The sequence below is a fragment of the Indicator indicator genome, chromosome 35 (assembly GCF_027791375.1).
Source record: "Indicator indicator isolate 239-I01 chromosome 35, UM_Iind_1.1, whole genome shotgun sequence".
NCBI lineage: Eukaryota > Metazoa > Chordata > Aves > Piciformes > Indicatoridae > Indicator > Indicator indicator.
The window spans coordinates 4,893,160-4,914,421 of NC_072044.1; the positions used below are offsets into that span (position 1 = coordinate 4,893,160).

At 54.9% G+C, this 21,262-nt stretch overlaps 1 protein-coding gene across 1 annotated transcript in view; it reads left to right on the forward strand.

Moving 5' to 3' along the window:
* Positions 1-15,950: 15,950 nt before the first annotated feature.
* IPO9 (importin 9) overlaps positions 15,951-21,262 on the forward strand; it is a 34,842-nt gene continuing 29,530 nt past the window's right edge. Inside the window, exons 1-4 of the mRNA XM_054395758.1 lie at positions 15,951-16,150; positions 16,565-16,653; positions 17,607-17,693; positions 19,147-19,266. Of these exons, the coding sequence (XP_054251733.1) occupies positions 16,090-16,150; positions 16,565-16,653; positions 17,607-17,693; positions 19,147-19,266 (357 nt within the window). The 5' untranslated portion in view covers positions 15,951-16,089. The remainder of the gene's footprint in view (positions 16,151-16,564; positions 16,654-17,606; positions 17,694-19,146; positions 19,267-21,262) is intronic.

Genomic DNA, 21,262 nt, shown 5'->3' on the forward strand with positions numbered 1-21,262 from the left:
GCTTGCACTGCTGTGAGTGTGGCCACTTTGGACCCTTCCACCCCAAGTCCTTCAGTTTCAAGCCCACTTCACCCAGCCTGCTGCCAAGGCTTCCCTTGCCTCTTCCAGACAGGTGGATCCCATCCCCCTGAGCAGATCAGGAGGTGCCAAACATCAGAGCATGACCACAGCCAGGCCAAGCAAAAGCTTCAGCTCTTGCTTCCAGAGGGGAGCTGCAGCCAAGGGGTGAATCCCCCCAGGTGTTGCCCAGGCACTCAGGGACACAGGATGGCTCAGCACAGGACATTTGTTGGCCGTGGCCAGGGGGTGAAGCCCTCCTGGGCTCTGGGCAGGAGTGGCCCAGCTGAGAGCAGGTGAAGCAGGGACCTGGCTGCAGCTGGGCTGGTGTGGGGCTGGAGGAGGAAGGGCAGCAGGTCCCTGGCAGCTGCTCCACAGGGCTGCTGCAGCTCCAGAGAAGCAGAGAAGTGTTTGGAAAGGACCTTTCAGATGGTGGAGCCCAATCATGACCCCAGCACCAACCCAGCCCCATGGCTGCCCAGCTCTGGTGGGAGAAGTGCCCTTGGGTGGTCTCAGGGCCACGGGCAGCAGCTGGTCCATGGTGCTGTCCTTGTGGGTGCTGAGCTCTGGAGGTGCTGCCTGCTCCCATGGCTGGATGCAGCCCCCTCAGAAGGTTGTTCTTGGGCAGGGTTGGGCAAAGGCAGTGGCAGTGCCCACCCTGCCCAGAGCCTTGTCCTTACCCAGTGTCAGGAGGCCCTGCTGGTGCTGCCTCTCCTCCTTGGCTCCTCTGGAGCTTCACTGCCAGCTCCTGGGCAGCCAGCAGAGCCCCATGGGCACCACCAGGGCCCCAAGCCCCCAGTGCTGGCAGGCAGTGAGGAGCACACCTGGAGTGAGCTGCTGTGGTTGCTGGCTCCTCTCCTCCAGCTCCTGGAGCTGCCAGGCTGTGTCCTGCTTCTGCTGCTCCTCACCCTGCCCCAGGAGTTCTTCTGTGGGTGCCTCCTTGGGGTGCCCACCCTCAGCACCAGTGGCACTGTGGCCAGGAGGGTCAGGATGGCCCCAGCCACGGCTTGGAGAGGAGGGGCTGGGTGGGGGGGAAATGGCAGCAGAGAAGCAGGGGCCTGGGCAGGGGCCTGAGGGAGCTGTGGGGCAGCAAGGGGAAGGTTGGTGACAGTGCTGGGCATGGGGGCACATCCCCACAGCCCCCCAGGCACTGGCTGTGGCTGGCAGCCTCAGGCACCTCTGTGCCCAGCCCTGAGGATGGCACCTGCCCTGCCCAGGGGGCTCCTGGCAGCAGCTGTGCCCTTGGCCCAGCCTTAGGACCACCCCCAGGGGCTGCAGCTTCTGCCCCAGCCCCTGCCCAGCCTGGCCTGGCCCTGCCTGCCCCACTCACTGCTGTCCTGAGGCACACTGCAGGGGGGCTGCTGCCTGGCACCCTTGGGGCACCCCTTTGTGACCCCCTCCTCGCTGATGGCACAGCCCCCACCCTGCCTGCCCACAGCCACTGCCCCAAAGGCTCCCCAGGAGAGCAGCAGGGCAGCCCCAGGGGTGGCCCTGGGTGTCCCCAGGCCTGGCTGAGCCCTGGGCTCAGGCTCCCAGCCCCAGCTCCCTTCACAGCTGCAGCAGCAGCAGAGGAGCCTTTGGCTGGCACAGGGCAGAGCAGGTTCTGCTCCCTGCTGCCTGAGGGCTTTGCTCCAGGTGCCCTCTGCACACTGCTCCCCAGGCCCTGCTCTGCCAAGCCACAGAGACATCCTGAGCCCTGCTGAGCCCTCCCAGGTGAGGGGAAGCCAAGATGGGCAGCCAGGGGCAGGTTCAAGCCCAGTCAGCTGCTGGCAGCCTTGTGGCAGAGCTCTGCTGGAAGAGACTCTCACAAGGAGCAGCTCCAAGGGCTCCACACAGCAGCCAGTGCCCAGCTTGGTGGCTCTTGTCCATCCCCTCCAGAGAGGCTGGCAGCAGGAGCCCAGTCTCTGTCCTGAGGTCCTGTCCCTTTGCTGCAGAGGTGACAGATCAGGAGCCTGAGGGCCTCACCAGTTCTGCTCCACCTGTCCCAAACTCAGAGGTGCTTCTGGGCCTCTGCAGCTCAGCTCCTTCTCCTGGAAAGAGCTGGCACCAGAGGGGAGCTGGGGCAGGTTGCTGTGGGGCTCAGCTCACCCCTGCCCTGCTGCCCACCTCTGGAACCCTCTCTCTTCATTCTCTGCCCAGAGTCCAGCTGTGGACATTTTGCTCAAGGCTTTGTTCAGATCCTGAGGCACCTAAAGCCTGGCCCCTGGCTCTGAGCTTTCACTCCACTGCCAGCAAAGTGCCTTAAATCCCAATCCTGCCTGGCTGCTGCTGGGGCTCTGTCATTGTCCTTTGGGCCAAGCACAGCCTGGCCAGGCTGTCAGTGCTCAGCACAGATCTGAGCCTCTCTGCTTCTCCTGCCCTGCTCAGGGTCTCCCATGGGCAGGGTACAAGAAGATTCTCTCAGAACACCCAAGGCAGCCTCCAGCAAATAGACCACCGGGAATCTGCCATGGGATGATGTCTAGAGCTGTCACAGGGACAGGAGAACACCTGGAGTCATGGAATGGTTTGGGTGAGAAGAGAACCTTTACAGCTCACCCAGTCCAATCCCACTGCAATCACCAGGGACACCTGCAACTAGAGCAGGTTGCTCAGAACTCCATCCACCCTGCCCTGCAGTGTCCAGGCATGGGACAGCTCTCTCCTCTCTGGGCAACTTGGGTCAAGTGTAAAAAACTTCTCCCTTCTCTCCACTCTGAATCTGCCTGAGTTCATCCCCTCCAACAGACCCTGCTCAAAAGTCTCTCCCCAGCTTTCTTCCAGATGCCCTGAAGCACTGCAAGGCCACCAGAAGGTCTCCCTGGAGCCTTCTCCTCTCCAGGCTGCACAACCCCAACTCTCTCAGCCTGGCCTCCCAGCAGAGCCCTTCCAGCCCTGCCAGCATTGCTGTGGCCTCCTCTGGCCCTGCTCCAGCAGCTCCCTGTCTGTGCTGTGCTGAGGACTCCAGAGCTGCCCCAGCACTGCAGGGGAGGTCTCAGCAGAGCACAGCAGAGGGGCAGAATCCCCTCCCTGCCCCTGCTGCCCACACTGCTGGGGATCAGCCCAGGCCAGGCTGGGGCTGGGCTGGCAGTGCTTGGTGCCAGCTCCTGTCCACCTCTGCACCCCCAGCACCCCCAAACCCTTCTCCACAGGGCTGCCCCCCGCCCTTCATCCCCAGCCTGGACTGATGCTGGGGGTTGCCTGATCGAGGCGCAGGACCCTGCACTTGCCCTGTTGTACTCAGTAGCTGCACGCAGTCCCCTCCTGCAGCCTGTCCCAGTGCCTGCGTGGCTGGATCCCACCCCTCAGGACTGCCACCCTCACCGCTGAGGGTCTCAGGCCCCATACAGCAGCTCCCCGTGGTCTGAGGACACGCTCAGCTCTGCAGCACAAGCGTCTCACCTCCGCCGTCTGTGGGGGCCCCGGGGACTGAGGTCGGCCACTCCCTCAGCCCCGCTTGCCACCACGAGAGGCGGCGCCGCCACTTCCCGCCCCGCCCCACAGCCGCCGATCCCTCCGCGCCGCCAGGGGGCGCTGCGCGTGCCGCACGCTGAGCGTGTCCCCCCTCTGTGCGGGGCGGGGTGTTTGCTGTCGCTGTTTCGCGCCTGCGTGCGTGCGTGCCGTGCGTTTGGCGCGCGGCGGCCCGTAGCCCGCGCGGCGGCGGAGCCCGGGCCGGGGGGCGGGAGGCGATGGCGGGCGCGGCGGCAGCGGGGGCGGGCGGCGGCGGCGGCGGCGGCGGCAGCGGGGGTGCTGGCGGGCCGGGGCCGGGACCAGTAGCGCAGGGCTTGAAGGAGGCGCTGGTGGAGACGCTGACCGGGATCCTGTGCCCGGTGCAGGCGGTGCGCGCCGCCGCGGAGGAGCAGGTGAAGGTGCTGGAGGTGACGGAGGGTGAGTGAGAGCCGGGCCGCGGGTACGGCGATGTCGGGGTGGGGACAGGCTGCCGGCAAGTGTTTCTCGGTACCGGAGCCTCGTGGCCGCGCGTTGGCCTCGGCCAAAACTTCCATGTCCATCGCTCGGGCCGGCGGGGAGCGCCGGCGGCACCTTTCCGACCGGCATTGCCGGGTTCCTCGTGAGGAGCCCCTGCCCGCCTCAGCAGTTCGGCTGCGGTGGGACTTGGCTTAAGGCTGCCTCCGGCCTGCAGCGGAGGTCGCCGGACAAAGCTGCAGCCGGCTCCGAGGCAGCGCTGCCGTCAGAGGGGCAGGAGGGGAGCGGCCGTGGGACACTGAGCTCACTGCTGGTAGGGCACGGAGGGACAGGCGGGTGGTGAAGCAGGCTTGTTGCTGTTGCTTTTGCTGCCTCTTTCCACCTGAGCCAGATCTGCAGGGCTGCTCACACGATGATGCTTTTGGAGCCTTCCTGCTGCTCCTCTGCTTGTCCTGCAGGCCCTGTCCTGCTCCCATAGCTGTGCCCATATTCGTGCCCACGTCCTGCAGGCATCGTCTCTGTGTGGTGTGGTTTGTGTGGAGCGTGGTCAGGACGTAGCTGTGCCCTTGTCTTGTGTGAGACTCCGGCGTCAGAGCTTCAGTCTGCTGTGGAGAGCTGAGGAGCCGGACAGCAGCTGGTCTGGGGCTTTGACAGGACAGAGCTGAAATGAGCAAGCAGCACACATTCAGGGAGTGACTCCACTTACTCTGGTACTCCCCTGGCCTTTTTGTGCTGCCACTAAGCTAGTTCATGTGCTTGTTGCTCTTCCTGGTTGGAAGCTACACTTAAAAATTTATTGCTGCTAACGTTTTATTTCACTTCAGCTTAAATGTTATAACCCATCCTTCAGAACTGGACTCTGTAGAAGGCTGTGGAAGATCTGCAGGTGATCTGCTGTGACAGGAGCTGGGCACTGGAGAGGGCAGCATTGAACCCCTTGACCTGAAGTTGTGCTTCTGGTCTGGCAGCTTGATGTGCTGGTTGCTTGTGGACCCTGCTGGAAATTTTGCCTTAGCTTTTTCTCACTGTGCCATTCTGAAAGTCTTCTGTGAAGTCTTTTCAAGTCTTCCTGCTCCTGAACTTTAGCTTGGAAATGCTACAAAGGAAGTTGATGGTAAAGGAAATGAAGTTGTCAGGGTGTGCCTGGGGCAGGAGTAGTGCTGTGAGGCAGGTGAAAGGCAAATGGGTGAAATGGGCCTGGCTGTGCAGCCCCTTACATGTGCTTGTAGCACTCTCAGGGGAAGCCTTCTGTGATGTGTTTTGGGGAAGTCTGTGGCCACCACAGCTAGTGGAGGTTTAAGGAGTGATGTGACGTCCTGAGGGGCCTTGCCCCACAGAGCCTTTGCCTCGCACAGTTGCTGCTGTCAGTGTGCTCCCACTGGCAACTTGGTTTTCCCCAAACAGTGAGAATCTTGCCTCAGCAAGTCAAGTTTGTAGTGGTTTAGGTAATAGATTTCCAGAAAGTACTGGTTTTGGAGGGTGCTACAAGGTGGATGTCTCTAAGGTCCCTTTGAGAGCCCAGGAATGCAGCAAAATCCCATTTGGTGGATAACTTCAAGGGCAAGAGGAGCAGAGTCAGCAGTGCAGCTGTTTGGCTACTGTCTTACAAGTGCTCCAGAGTCACTCAGTACTTCTCTGTGGTTGCCACCCCACGACTGCAGAGGGCTGTTGCAGGAGCTGTACCCATGACCTGAAGAAGGCCAGGTGTTTGCAGGTGACACCAAACTGAGGAGGAGGTGGTTGATATCCTTGAGGGTAGGGCTGCTGTCCAGATTGCCCTGCAGGAATGGACTGAGAGGAGCCTCCTGAAATTCAGGAAGGACAGGAACCAAGTTCTGCCCCAGGATAGCAGAACCCACCACAGGGATGTGAGTCAGGCACTGCCTGGCTGGGGAGCAGTTCTACAAAGGGCTTGGAAATCCTGGTGGCCAGCAAGCTGGAGAGGGCTAACAGAGTGCCCTGGAGGTCACCTGTGTCCCAGGCTGTAGGAACAGGATCAGAGGCAATGAACATCCCTCTCTGGTCAGCACTGGTCAGACCACATCTGGAATACTCATCTGGTTTTGCTCCCCAGAACAAAAAGGACAGCTGGGAGTGTGAGTGAGCTCAGCAAAGGGCTGTCAGGTCAGCTGGGGAACTGCAGCACTCCCCACATGAGGAGATGCTGGGGCAGAGAGGTTTTCCAGTGTGGAGACGAGGGGTTTGGGGGTGGATCTGGCAGCAGCTTTTGGTAACTGAGGAGGTTGTCAACATATTGAGGGATGGGAGAGGATGAAGAGGCAGAAACTGAGAAAAGAGGTTCACACTGAATATAAGGAGACTTTTTTTCACTGTGAGGAGAGCCAGGCTTTGGAGCAGATTGTCCATAGAAGTTTTACCATTTCCATCCTTGAGTGTCTCCAAGACCAAGCTAGCAAATGCTCCAAGCAACCTGATTTGATGCTGCTGATGCTGCTTTGATCATGGAGTTGGACTGGAGACCTCCTGAAGTCTCTTTCAGCTGAATTATTCTGCTCCTCTTGTCCTGGCCAGGCAGCATGGGAGGAACAAGCCATATTCTCCTTTTTGTGCTGTCTTTGGGCTGGAGAAATGTGCAGAAACTACGAGGAGGAGCTAAAGGAATGCAGCCTTTGCAGTGCTGTGTAACTGAGGAAAGGAAATGTAGATAATGGGTCAGAAGTACTACAAAGAAACAGAACATGGAGCATCGTGAAGCAGTGTGAAGAAGATGCTGAAAGTAAAGGTGAGGGCAGTAGGAAAAAGCACAAAGTCTTGGTGTTTTGAATGCAAGATAAATGAAGGTAGAGCAAGGGGGAAAACGGAGGAAAAACTTCTTAACGCCATAAGAACTTAGAGTGCTGGTGAATGCATTTCAGAGGTGTTTCACCAGGTGACCAGAGTGTGCCAGGTACATCCAGGAGGTGTAGGGCTGCAGAAGAGCTGAATTCCTTCTGCTGGTGTTGGCTGAGCTGGCTACATTGAAGAGCCTCTGCAGGAGACATGGAGAGTCCATGCCAAGGTGAAGCATGAGCAGAAAGAGTTTTACTTCTCAGATTGTTTCAAACAGCAAGTGCTGCAGGATGGATCTCCAGGGACTTAAACATGAAATTGCTATGCTGCAAAACTTAGTACTTAAGGTCACTTAGGGACCAGATAAACTAAGGTGGCAAATGAGAGACAGCTTTTAGTAAGGACTCTAAAGCAAGGAGCCGAGGGCTGAAGTTGGAGCTGTTAGAGATGCTGGTGTGGCTTTCACTCTGCCTGTAAGAGTTAAAGTCTGTCAAGAGTTGGAATGAGGAGGGTAGGAAAATGAGATTGTTGTGGCAGAGTGGATCTATGTTCAGTAGAAGAGCTGTAGAAGGAGACCTGGGACTGCCAAAGAGCTTTTGGAACATTCCCCTGCTGAAAGTTTTTGAAGAAACTAAACTGCTGCAGACAGCTCTTTGGACCAAGAACTGATTACAAGGGTGAAGACAAGAGGTAGAGGTGACTGATTGTGTTTCATACTGCAGGGAGGTAATCAAGAGTACCGTGTGAAGCTGGACTGCTCAGGGCATCCACCAATAATGTGGAAAAGAGTGGTGTGGCAGAGCTGCTGAAAGTACTGCTCAGAGTGAGAGCTGGTGGTAAACATTACAGCATCATCTCACAGGAGTGAGTTTTGAGTGTGCAAAGGGTGTCTGTAGGTCAGCAGAGTGGTGCTGGGGGAGGAGGAGGCAGCCCAGAGGATACTTTAGAAAGCAATGGGCTGTCCTAACTGCTGTCGCTGGGAGCAGAAATCCCATTGTCCGTGTGGAGAGTTTCCTGCAGGTCCCCATTCACTGCTGTGCTCCCAAAGCCAAATAGACCGTTAAGGAGGGAGCAGAGAACAAAGCCCGACACAAATTCCTCCTGCTTCTGCAATCCCAGGGCTGTTACCGGCCGGCTGCTCTTGGGCGTGAAGCAGGGCAGTGAAAATGCGGCACAGAGACGTTCCTGGAGCTGTGGAGAAGCTGCAGCTCTCAGAAGGAGCAAATACTGTGACTGTTCTGCCAGGGAAAGAGTGGAGATGGAGGCTGGAAAATCCTGAGTGACAGAGGAGAGCGAGGAGTGGTTGGTTGTGACTTTTCATCAAGCTGAGATCAGATGAAAATGAGCCTGAAACAAGCCAGTGTGCAAACTATGGAACTCATCCCTGCTGGATGGTGAACGTGGAAGTGGTTCAAAATCAGTTTGACGTTCCTGGAGGGAAAAACTCCTCCAGAACCTCTAAACACAGAGGCTGGATACAGCAGGGGGGTTCCTAGCAGCAGGATTTCCGAGAGGGTGTGCTGGCAGCCTTGCTCTGCCCTCACCTCTTTGCCTAAGCTGCTTGCAGGTGGAGTTGTGTAAGGAGGCTAAGCCAGCAGAGCAGTTTGCCCTCCCGTGCACTGCCCCCTGTGCTCCCCCCTCCGCCCCCTGCGCTTCCCCCCTGCGGCCCCCCACGCCCTGCGCTCCTCCCCCCTGTCCCCCTCTGCCCCCTGCGCCCCCCCGCCCCCTGTGCTCCCCCCGGCCCTCCCTCCTGCCCCCCCTGCCCTCCCCCCCTGCGCTCCTCCCTTCCACCCCCTGCACTCCCCCCCCGTGCTCCTACCCTGCGCTCCTCCCCCCTACCCCCCCTGCGCTTCCCCCCCTGCGCTCCCCACCCGCCCCCTGTGCTCCCCCCTGCGCTCCTCCCCCCTGCCCCCCCTCTGTCCCCTGCGCCCCCCTGCGCTCCTCCCTTCCACCCCCTGCACTCCCCCCCCGCCCCCTGTGCTCCCCCCCTGCGCTCCTCCCCCTTGCCCCCCCACCTCCTCCCTGCGCTCCCCCTCTGCCCCTTGTGCTCCCCCCCTCTGCCCCCCACCCCGGGCAGGGCTCAGCCAGGCCAGGGTGCTTCAGGGTTTTGTGGGGCTGCAGCTGAGCTCCCTGCAGCAGGCTGGCAGTGGGGCTGGGCTGTGCTGGTGCAAAGGGCTGGGCACAAACGCAGTCAGAGGTGAGCCTCTGGGGCAGGCAGAACTGTCCTGTACTGCATCTCCTGTCTGACTCTGCAGCTGTGTTGGGATGTCAGCTCTGGAGTAAGGACCTGGTGGCAGTGCCTTCCTACTGTGTCACCCTTAAGCACCTTCCAGACCCCAGTGACTCAGTCTCTTCCCTGCTTCCGTGTCTTTTGTCTGCTCAAGGCGTGGGAATAGGCCCCAGGTGACAGCTTGGGGTGGGAGATGCATTGCTGTGTGCCTTGGGAAAGATGGATTCACCGGGGGGCAGTTGTTGTCTGCAGGTTTTAATGGAGCATCAATAAATGCATTGCCTGTGCCTGACAGGGCAGATGAGAGCTCTGGGCTGGGCATCAGCACCAGTGGTGGGCTTGGCACTTCACCTGCTCCAGTGAAGTGGGGGTGGTGTTTTCATTCCCCCTGTGCTGGGTCTGTCCAGGTAACATCATAGATTCACAGAATGGTTTGGGTTGGAAGGAACCTTAAAAGTCATCCAGTTCTAACCCCTGCCATAGGCACGGACACCTCCCACCAGCCCAGGTTGCTCAAGGCCTCATTCAACCTGGCCCTGAACATCTCCAGGGAGGGGACATCCACAGCCTCCCTGAGCAACCTGTGCCAGGCTCTTCCCACCCTCATTCTAAAGAATTTCTTCCTAATCTTTAGTCTAAACCTCCCTTCCTCAAGCTTCAATCCATCCTCTCTTGCCCTCATGCACCACCTCTGATGGTACCTCTGATGTGTGTGCCCTACAGCTGACATCATACAACTGGAGGATAATTCTGTAGTGTATACAAATAATCTCTTCCTCTAGATCCTGCTGTACTGCAGAGCACATACGGAGACCAAAGCATGTCCAGGAATGTCAGAGCAGGGACAGTGTTGCTCTGAGGGGTGTGCATGTCCACCAGGAGGGATGATATCTTGAGCCTGTGAAGAGGAGCAGTGTCTGACACGCTCCTAAATGCTGCTGGTGAGGAGTTTCAATGCCAGCTTCTTACAGTCTGCACATCCTAGGTAGTGACAGGTGACAGGATGGAGTCTCTCAGCTACCAGCTCTTGTGATGTGGTGGTAGTAGATGAATAGCTCCAGGCTGGAGAATTGCCTTGTCTTTGCCTGTCTACATGATGTGTTCCTGCTTGCCCATTTTTGCAGGGAGAAAAGGCATTTCTCAGGCTCTCTTCAGCATGGCTCATTGTGTGACATCTTGTGTATGGAAAGGAGTCCTCAGCTCAGTCCTTGTTTCTTGCCAGAAGCTGAGATGTGCAGGTGGCAGGGAAGGTGGTGCTGACTGTGGGCACACTGATTCTTGTCCATCTTGTTTGAGACTAGTCCTGTGCAGGAGACAGCCAGTGCTTTGGAAGGACATGGACCTGATGGAGAGGAGCCAGAGGAGGCCACGAAAATGCTCAGGGGGTTGGAGCAGCTCTGCTATGGGGACAGGCTGAGGGAGCTGGGGGTGTTCAGCCTGGAGAAGAGAAGGCTCCAAGGGGACCTGATAGCAACCTGCCAGTGCCTGAAGGGGGCTACAAGAAGGATGGGGAGAGGCTATGCACAAAGGCCTGCAGGGACAAGATGAGAGGCAGTGGCTTCAAACTAGGGAAGGGCAGATTTAGATTGGATATCAGGAAGAAGTTCTTCACTATGAGGGTGGTGGAACACTGGAAGAGGTTGCCCAGGGAGGTGGTTGAGGCTCCATTCCTGGAGATATTCAAGGTGAGGCTCGATGAGGGCCTGGGCATGTCCCTGATCTAGTTGGGAATGTCCCTGCTGACTGCAGAGGGGTTGGACTGGTGAGCTTTGGAGGTCCCTTCTGGCCTGGACCATTCTATGATTCTGATTCTATGGTTTGGCCCTGATCTCAGGTTTGAGTATTGGCTTTATGGGTCTTGTAAAACCTCTTTTGCTGTCCCCTCTGGAGCAGGTGGCTCAGCACACTTTGGTGCTTTGAAGCCCTGTTCATCCTTTGCTGATATTTGCATGATACATTTTGCTGTCCCTTTTTATCAGAACAGCTGTAGGTACAATGATAGCTTGGAACCTGTGGCATCTCTTCAGCTTCCCCAGCTCACCACGTTTTGCTTGTGGCCAGCTCCTTCCTGGCACCTTCTGATGCATGTGGCTTTGAGAGGGACTTCCGTATTGCTTTGGGTGCTTCCTGGAATACCTGAATTCATGTCCTGGAACCCAGCTGTTGTGTGGAAGGAGAGATTCTGGAGGATTTGCATAGAATCACAAAATGGTTTGGGTTGGAAAGGACCTTAAAGATCATCTAGTTCCAACCTACCTGCTGTGGGCAGAGACACCTCCCTGTTGTTGTCAGGCCCAAGGGGCTTTTAAGACAGAGCTGCAGAGCTGCACCTCTGGTTTACCAGTGACAGCCCTGCAGGGTTGGCAAGGCACTGGAAGACAGGAGAGCTGCCCCAAAAGCACTGAGACACAGAACTTCAATCCAGTGCAGAGCACTAGGTGTAAAGGAAGGAGATCAGAACCTGTGTTCAAACAGGTGTAAGACTGCAGAGCAGTTGTAGGAGTGAGCTGCAGCTATGTGAAAGCCTTGGGTTCATCCTGGTGGTCTCCACCCCGTGGGAGCATGGGTGATGTGGTGCCATGCTCAGTCTGCACCACTGCAGACAGCTGGAGGAGAAGGGACTGCTGCAGTGCTTGCCAGTTTTGTTAAGTACACCTTGGAATGGGACTCCCAGCTCCTCAGATTAGAGGAGGTTTTCCCTTTTTTTTTTTTTTTTAAACACATGATCAGTGTAGAAACGTTGGAGGGGCAGTGCCTGCTCAGTGTAAGCACCAGAAAGTGAGAGGCAATTATCTCCTGACCCAGAAAAGCTTCTTAGCAGTGAGGTGGATCTGAGCAGAAATTCAGATAACCACAGTTGGGAAGTGCTCAAATCTGCTGCTGAGGGAAGTAGCAGAAGCCCTTTTGAGAAGAATTTTCAGTGTGTTTCTGTCAGGGATGCTGTCAGCAGGTTTAACCTGGCCATGGGAGCAGGTTGTGCTAGTGGGGCCTCAGGGCACACCTTCTGCTCCACAGCTTCTGGAGCAGAATCCTCACCATTGCATTTCTCCAGCAGACTGGTGAAATTAAATTCATAGAACCAGAGAATGGTTTGGATTGGAAGGGACCTTAAAGCTCATCCAGTTCCAACCCTCTGCCATGGGCAGGGACACCTCCCACCAGCCCAGGCTGCTCAAAGCCTCATCCAATCTGGCCTTGAACACCTGCAGGGAGAGGACTTCCACAGCCTCCCTGGGCAACCTGTGCCAGTCTCTCCCCACCCTCACTCTGAAGAATTTTTTTCTCCTCTCCAGTCTCAATCTCCCCTCTCCCAGCTCAAAGCCATTGTCCCTCATCCTGGCACTCCCAACCCTCCCCAACTCTCCTGGAGCCCCTTCAGGTACTGGAAGGCTGCTCTGAGGTCTCCCTGGAGCCTTCTCCAGTCTGAACAGTCCCAACTCTCCCAGCATGTCCCCATAGGGGAGGTCTTCAGTCAGTCATCATCTCATGGCCTCCTCTAGACTCCAGCAGCTCCAGGTCCTTCCTGTGCTGGGGGCCCCAGAGCTGGAGGCAGTGCTGCAGGTGGGGTCTGAGCAGAGCAGAGCAGAGGGGCAGAATCCCCTCCCTGTGCTGCTGCTCTCCCTGCTCTGGATGCAGCCCAGAACATGGTTAGCTTCTGGGCTGACAGTGAGTTTGTCACCAGCTGACACCCCCAAGTCCTTCCTGATGCTGCTCTCAAGCCATTCCTCACCCAGCCTGGATTTGTGCTTGGGAGTGCCCTGACCCAGGTGCAGGACCCTGCACTTGGCCTTTAGTCCAGGTACCAGCTCAGTGCAGCTTCCAGTTGCGATCAGAAGCCAATCTCCTGGGCCTGTGTCTGCCATGCCACAACAGCTGCTCTGCTTTCTCTTTGCTGTGCTCAGCCATCAGCAGGATGGGTACCAGTGATTTAATTTTGCCTTCGGTACACAACTTGCTTGGCAACTAAAAGAAGTTTTTGCTTTTTCTGGACAAATTTCTTGCTGGAGAAGGTGCCAGAGCCTGAGTGGTTGTAGAGGCAGTTCCTGGTGTCAGTGTGCTCAGAGCTGGTCAGGGTGTGTTTGGGGACAGCTGAAGTGGTGTTTGCAAATCACTCTCTGGATGAACTCAGGGTGTCCAAAAAGGGACTGCTGGCTGTCAGTCTTCTGTCTTACCCCATGCTGGATCTTACCCATGCCTCTCTAAGGGCAACCATGTCCTGGGCTGCATCTAGAAGAGTGTGGCCAGCAGGGCAAGAGAGATGGTTCTGCCCCTTCACTCTGCTCTGATGAGACCCCATCTCCAATACTGTGTCCAGGTCTGGTGTCTGCAGCATAAGAAGGACACAGAGGTACTGGAGTGAGTCCAGAGGAGCCACAAAGGTGATGCAAGGGCTGGACAGGCTGAGGGAGCTGGGGTTATTCAGCCTGGAGAAGAGAAGACTCCAGGGGACCTTAGAGCTGCCTTACAATACCTGAAGGGATCCTACAGGAAGGCTGCAGAGGGACATTTCCTGAGGGTGTCTAGAGACAGGCCAAGGGGGAATGGTTTGAAGCTGAGGGAGAGCAGGGTTAGACTGGAGCTGAGGGAGAAGTTCTTCACTGGGGGTGGTGAGACTCTGGAACAGGTTGCCCAGGGAGGCTGTGGATGTCCCCTCCCTGGGGTCAGGTTGGATGAGGCCTGAAGCAGCTGAGTTCGTGGAGAGGTGTCCCTGCCCATGGCAGGGGGTTGGAGCAGATGATCTCTGAGGTGTAGAATCTTGACTTGTGATATTACATTGTAGGTGAGATTATTTTTATTGAAAGTAGTAAATCCTGTGCTTGGTATGAACCTGCCTTGCAAAAACTTTTGCCCATGAAAGAAATAAGATGCTGAGAAAATAACTGAAGTTTGTGCAGGGAGCAGCAGGGAGAGTTCATGCTCCTGATTCAGTGGAGCTTTGCAATTGTCTCCTTCCCACGTCTGAGTAACTCAGTTGGTATGATGGCTTTGTTCAAAATCTTTGGTGAGTTTTGCTCTGTGGAAATAAAAGTGAGGATATCAACAGTGATTGCTGTCTTTCTTTCCTTTTTTTTTTTTTTTTCCCAGAGTTTGGTGTTCATTTAGCAGAGCTGACTGTAGATCCCCAGGGAGCTCTGGCCATACGGCAGGTGAGTTTGCTGGGGCTGTAGAAGGAAATTCCATGGGAGTTTCACACAGAATCACAGAATTATTTGGGCTGGAAAAGACCTCTGAGATCATCTAGTCCAGCCTCTGACCTGACACCAACACATCAGCTAAACCCAGCCACCAAGTGCCACATCCAAGCTTTTCTTGAAGACCTCCAGGGATGGTGACTCCACCACCCCCCTGGGCAGTCCATCCCAGTGCCTGAGGGGTTTAAAATACTCTCTCATGTCTCCAGGTGAACAATTGGAGGTAGCTTTCTGGTACTGCCCCTCTTGTCTTTGGCAGCTCTTGAGAGCCCTTGCTTTCTCTTGTAGCATCATTACCTTTTTGGGGGTAGTGCTTTTTGCACTTCAGCCTGCTGCTGGGACAGTGCTGCAGGGGGGTGGTGGGCATCAGCAGGCAGCACTGTGGCTCATCTTTGGAGCAGCTTTCTCTGTAGGTGTTTTCCTCCTTGAAAAGGCAGTTTAGGTTCTGTGTTTCCTTAGTTACCACATGGCCTGTGTCTTGTGCCTTTTTAGAGGTAAGGAAATAAAGCTGCTGCCTTGTGGCAGTGCTGTGCAGGACATCTCTGCTCAATGGATGGCCATTCCTTCATCTTTTTACTGCCTCAGCTCTTTTTCTGTCTGTTTCAGAAGGATTCTTTCCCCTCTGGCCCCTCTAAAAGCAGCAGTGTGGGACAGGAGGTTGAGCAAATGGGTCAGGGGTGACTCTTGCCATGGTTGTGAGATGTGTTCCTGATTCCTGACCTCTCTTCTCACAGCTAGCATCTGTCATTTTGAAACAGTATGTGGAGACTCACTGGTGTTCTCAGTCAGAGAAGTTTAGACCTCCAGAGACCACAGAAAGGGTAAGGTTTGGTTTCATGCTGTCTGCTTTGAGAGACTTTATCCATCAAGAATATTCATTTCATAAGCAGTTTAAAAAGTGCCCCTGTGCTTGTGTATTGGGATTCATGGCTTCTGTTAAGCTTCTCTGGTGTTTTCCACTTCAAAATATGTTTTCAGTTGCTTAAAGCAAACCAGACACGAGATGCTTGAGCTAATTTCTGTAGGAAAAGCTCAGCTGTATTGGTTTTGCTGCTCCAAAACAAGCCTAGAAGTCAGCTTTGTAAGTCCTACAAATGCTGTTTCTGGAGTCCTTTTTCAGAGACTTGCTAAATCCTCTGTTTTTCAGCTTGAGACCTAAAGGCTATTTTCCCATAACAAAGTTTTCAGTTTAAAGGTCTGCTGAGCTTCATGAAAAATCTGCTCAGTGGGACTCTTTAGCAGTTAAATTCTAGCCCTCTACCACTCTGACTGTTGACTGGGCCATCTTCCACATCTAGGGTATGATTCATCCCATCCAGAGAAAATTACTGGAAACAGACCTTGTGAATGATGCCCCACAAGACCTGGGGTTTTGTTCCTGTCCCTTCAGGGCTGGGTGACTAGTTCTTGTTTACTAAAGCCTTCCAAAGTAAGCAAACATGGTCCCTGACACTGGAGCTGGGATTTATCTCGGCAGGCTCTGGATGTCCTCCATGTAGATATCTACGTCCTGTCCTCATTGCAGCTGGGAGCTGTTTGCTGTGTGTCTGGCTCAGGGATCTGTGTGAGGAGTGAGAGGTTGGAGGGGTCCTTGCAGGAGTGTGGAGGGGTCCTTGCAGGAGTGTGGAGGGGTCCCAGCAGGAGTGTGGAGGGGTCCCAGCAGGAGTGATGTGGTGCAGCATGCAGGGCTTTTCTGTCCTGGCAGTAAACCCAGTGTCCAGTCAGGATACTGCTATATGTATAATTTTTTTTTGTTGCATTGTTTTTTCTCTCCAGGCAAAAGTTGCCATCAGGGAGCTGCTGCCCAACGGGCTGAGAGAATCCATCAGCAAGGTGCGCTCCAGCGTGGCCTATGCCGTTTCAGCCATAGCCCATTGGGACTGGCCTGAAGCCTGGCCTGAGCTTTTCAACCTCCTGATGGAGATGCTGGTCAGTGGAGATGTGAACGCAGTGCATGGAGCCATGAGGGTGCTCACAGGTAGGTCTGAGCCAAGCTGAGGCAGCTGCTCAGGGGGGCAGGTTCCTTGCCACAGCATCCTGCTGCTTTTCACTCCAAAGTAAAGACATCAGAATTTTCTGCTTCTCTTCTGGGCATGGTGCTTGTTGGTCACTGTTCAATTGCATGTTCAGTAGATGTCATGAAAGCTGAGGAAGAAGGTTCTGTGCTATAGGTTATAGCTCAGAGGGAACTTTAACACTCAGTTTCCAGATTCTTACTATTTTTAGCAGGGTATTTTTCAGCTTGCTTTTGTGGGTGGGCCAGGTGACACTGGTCCAGCTCAGCACAGATCAGCACATTTGCAATGTTCTTAGTGCTGCCCAAAGACTCTGTTGTGGTGTTGCCTCCAGCACTGTTCTGTGGCAGTAACTTCTCTTCCTTCTCCATTTCTAGAGTTCACACGGGAAGTTACAGACACGCAGATGCCCCTGGTCGCTCCTGTTATCCTGCCAGAGATGTACAAAATCTTCACCATGGCAGAGGTAGGATCTTCAGAGAGTGGTGGGGGTTGGAAAGGGACATCTGCAGATCATCCAGTCCAACCTCCCTGCCAAAGCAGGGTCACACAGGGCAGGTCACACAGGAACACACCCAGATGTGGGAGTCTCCAGAAGAGGAGACTCCACAACCTCCCTGGGCAGCCTGCTCCAAGGCTCCAGCACCCTCACACCTAAGAAGTTTCTCCTTCTGTTCAGATGGAACCTCCTGGGTTCCAGTTTGTGTCCCTTGTCCTGTCACAGGACAGCACAGAAAAGAGCCTGGCCCCTTCTTGACCCCCACCCTTCAGGTGTATGTAAACATCAGTAAGATCCCCTCTCAGCCTTCTGCAGACTAAACAGCCCCAGGCCTCAGCCTTTCCTCATCACACAAATGTTCCAGGCCCTTCATCACCCTCATAGGCTCCACTGGACTCTCTCCAGTACATCCCTGTCCCTCTTGACCTGGATAGCCCAGAACTGGACACAATACTGCAAATGTGGTCTCACAGAGTAGAGTACACAGGCAGAATAGAGGGGGAGGAGAACCTCCTTTGCCCTCCTGGCCACATTCTTCTGAATGCACTCCAGGACACCATTGGCCTCCTTGGCCACAAGGGCACATTGCTGTCCCATGGATGACTTCTTGTCCAGCAGGACTCCAAGGTCCTTGCCCATGGAGCTGCTTCCCAGCAGGTCAGTCCCTAAGTCACTCTGAGATTGTTTCTTGGAGCAGAGGAACTCTGGGTTTGATGGTTAAGGTGAACTCTGCTCTGAGCTACACTTCAAGAATTGTCTCAATGATGTGACAGCTGGTGGCAGCTGATGTTTCAACAGAAATGTTGCAGCCAATGATGGAATAAGGGAATCAAGTTAAAGCCAGAACTGCTTACAACTAAAAGCACCTTAAAGGAAGTGGTGTCCTGTGTCCCTGATCTCCTGTGGAACCTTCTCCCCAGGTGTATGGCATCCGCACGAGGTCGCGGGCAGTGGAGATCTTCACCACCTGTGCCCACATGATCTGCAACATGGAGGAGCTGGAAAAGGCAAGAGCTGAACTTACTGCACACCAGGCTTTGACACTCAAATGAAGTCAGATTCCAAACACTTGGGACTATGGAAATTAAACCTTGGAGAATGCTGTAATTCTGGGGAGGGAGGCTGTCATTTAAGAGGTGTGAAGTGGCTGACTCCCTCCTTTGCATGCGTGCCTTGGCTCTGTCACCTGTCTTTGCTAATGTGTCAAGAGATGTGCTTGTAACAGCTGAGAGCATGGGGAGGAGGTGGTGTCACAGCCTCTAGTTTGGAAACCCCTCAGAGCTTTCAGTCTCCACCTGGTGAACTGCCAGGCCTTGGCCGTCTGGGCTGGATAGGCTCTTGGGTGAGGCTTTGCCTGCAAGCTGCTGGAAGTTCAGCAGCTGCTTTAGCACATGGCAGCTTCTTGCTCCTAAAGGGGTGATGGAAACCAAACCAAACCAAATTTGAGAGCTGCAATCTGGTCTGAGCACATCTGCAATTTTTTGACTGGGGAAGCCACTGTCAAAGGCCAGATGGCCATCTGGCCATCTGGCCTTTGGCAGTGGCTTCCCCAGTCAAAAAATTGTTATTTTAGATTTTTTTTGGGGGGGGGGGTGAGGATAGGAAAGGGATGACTCTCAGTCTAGTGGCTGATCACTGCTGGGTAGCTCTTTCAAGGTACAAGGTTACCTGTAGCTCCCCACTGTCTTGTGCTGCAGGGGAGCTGAAAGGGTCCTTTACCTTGGAGAGAAAACTTTTTTCTGTTGAAATCTGAGTTCAGATAAAAAGAAAAAGAGTCAATCTTGCTGCAGATGGCTGAGGTGCTCTTTGAGAGCTGATTTAAGCACACAGCCCTTAGCTGGGTTAGGAGGAATCTTCTCAACAAAATGGCTTTTGTTCAGTGTCACTGCCAAGTGCTGCTTGTGGACTGCTTTGACATCTGGAAAAATGCTGCATTTTCCTAGGAAGGATCATTCTGGGAATCTTCAGGCCAGCTGTTGATACTCAGCTCCCAAAGAGCTTGTTTGGTTTGGGGGAGGGTGGCTCAGGAGGCAGCTAAATGCCACCTGCAGGGCTCACTCTGATTGCTGAACCCCAAGGTTCTTTTACAGCCTCGGGGGGTCTGGGTGGTTGGGTGCAGGGCATGATTCATCTCAACTAAGTCATCCTCCTCTGTAGGAGGATGTGTGCTACTCCTGAGACTCTCCAGACTGGATTGTCTGCATCTCTATAGCCTGAGGTGATCAGTGTAGATGGGGAGGTGTGTTCTGGAGCAGTCCCTGCTGTGTGGTTTGAAGGGTGGCATTCAGCTGAGCTTAGTTCCCAGCATGAGGGGGGAGCCAAAGTGATGCCTGAAACAAGGCTGTGACTTTGCAGTGTTATCACCAGTCCCTCTCTGGTGTTGCAGCAGGAAAGTCTTTTGCTTGTCCAGCCTGGGGGTCTGCCTGGGATACTCACTGTGCTTGTGTTGGTTACATCCAGGGTGCAGCCAAAGTCCTGATCTTCCCTGTGGTGCAGCAGTTCACAGAGGCCTTTGTTCAGGCCCTGCAGATGCCTGATGGACCCACATCAGACAGTGGCTTCAAGATGGAAGTACTAAAGGTAAGGTTCTTCAGCCTGGCCAGAGAAAGAGCTGGGAACCAGTGCCCTGTCAGGTGTGCTGGAGAACAGAGGCCTGAGTCTGGGTCACCTCTGCTGCTGTTGCTCATGTTGAGAAGAGTCACAGAATATTAGGGGTTAAAAGGGACCTCTGGAGATCATCCAGTCCAACCCCCCTGCCAGAGCAGGGTCACCAGGGCAGGGCACACAGAACACATCCAGGTGGGGTTGGAAAGAGCAGGAGACTCCACAACCTCTCTGGGCAGCCTGCTCCAGGCTCGCCCTCACAGGGACAAAGTTTTCCCTCCTGTTCCCATGGCACCTCCTCTGCTCCAGCTTGCCCCCAGTGCCCCTTGTGCTGTCCTTGGCCATCCCTGAGCAGAGCCTGGCTCCAGCCCTGCACATCTTTATCCCCAGCACTGAGGGCAGCCCTCAGGCTGCTCTGCTCCAAGCCCCAGCTCCCTCAGCCTGTGCTCACAGAGAGATCATGGAATTGTCAGGGCTGGAAGGGACCTCAAGGTTCATCCAGTTCCAACCCCTCTGCCATGGGTAAGGACACCTCACACTAGATCAGGTTGCTCAGAGCCACATCCAGCCTGGCCTTAAGAACTTCCAGGGATGATGTTTCCACCACCTCCCTGTGGAACCTCGTGGGGAAGAATTTCTTCCTAATGTCTAACCTAAATATCCCTTCCTCTAGTTTGGATCCATCCCCCTTAGGCCTGTCACTACCTAACACCCTAAAAAGTCCCTCCCCAGCTTTCTTGGAGCCCCCTTCAGACACTGGAAGGCCACAATAAAGTCTTATGGGAGCCTTCTTTTCTCCAGACTGCACAACCCCAACTCTCTCAGTCTCCTCATAGCAGAGCAGCTCCAGCCCTCTGCTCATCCTGGTGGCCCTTCTCTGAACATCTTCCTCTGCCTGCAGCAGTTTTGTGGCTCTGTGCTGGACTCTGTGAAGCAGTTCCCTGAGGTCCTTCTTGAACCAGGGGACTCAGAACTGAACCCAGTATTCCAGATGTGGTCTCAGCAGGGCATGAACAAGTTCTGTCTTTGTGTTCCTCAGTTTTGTGTTCATTGATGTGAAGAATTGTATAGCTGCCCAACTACATTTTTTGGCTCCCAGCACCACACAACATTGAAAAAAACATTGTTCTGCCTCTCCTGAAGATAGCAGTGATGAGATCCATCGGAAGCTGTCCATTAAATGATCCACAGGGATCTATCCACAGGGCAATCTTGTCCTTGTCACTCACTGATCTGAGGGGTCCTGGACACATCTTGCTTGGACACCATGCTCGGTAGTTAAATGGCTGTGCTGCAGATGCTGCAGAATTCTGCTGCAATGAAGTTCTAAAAGCTTACTCCGTGCAGATGCTTTCCTAGAGCTTTCCATCTCTCTTTAAGGCTAAATTATCTCTGCCAAAGAGAAATGGGGAGAATTTGTATTGCCCTGGCTTCCTGACAGAAGAGGATGGGATTGCAGAGGTGTGTGTGGATGTAGCTCAGTGTGTGGGGCCAGGAGTGCCAGTGTGGGTGAGAGATCCCTGCAGTGGCTGTGCAGCACTGAGGGAGAAAGAGGAGCTCAAAAAGCTAAGCTGCAGAATCAAATCCAGACCTTGCATGGGCTGCCTGTGTGCTGGGGTGAGTAGTGCTCAGGCTGCTGCAGAGGCGTGGCTCAGGCCCCTTCAGCCACATTCCCTGAGGAAAACTGTAAGGAAGAGTTGCTGAAGGCAAGCAGCAAAGGTGCTTTGTAAGGACCAGCATTGCACTGCAACCAGGAAAACTCTTGCTGGGAGCATCTTGCTGCATCACACCGAGAGGAGCTGCTAAGTCCTGTCTCATGGAGCTTGTTCTTAGTCCTGTTGAGGGCAGTGGTACCCTGGTTGTGGCAGCCTGGCCCTTCTCAGGCAGGGGCTGCAGGGTCTGTCATGCCCTGGGGACAGCAGGAGCTTGTCCCTGCTGTGCTGCACCAGAGGGAGTTTGAGGGGATGCTGGC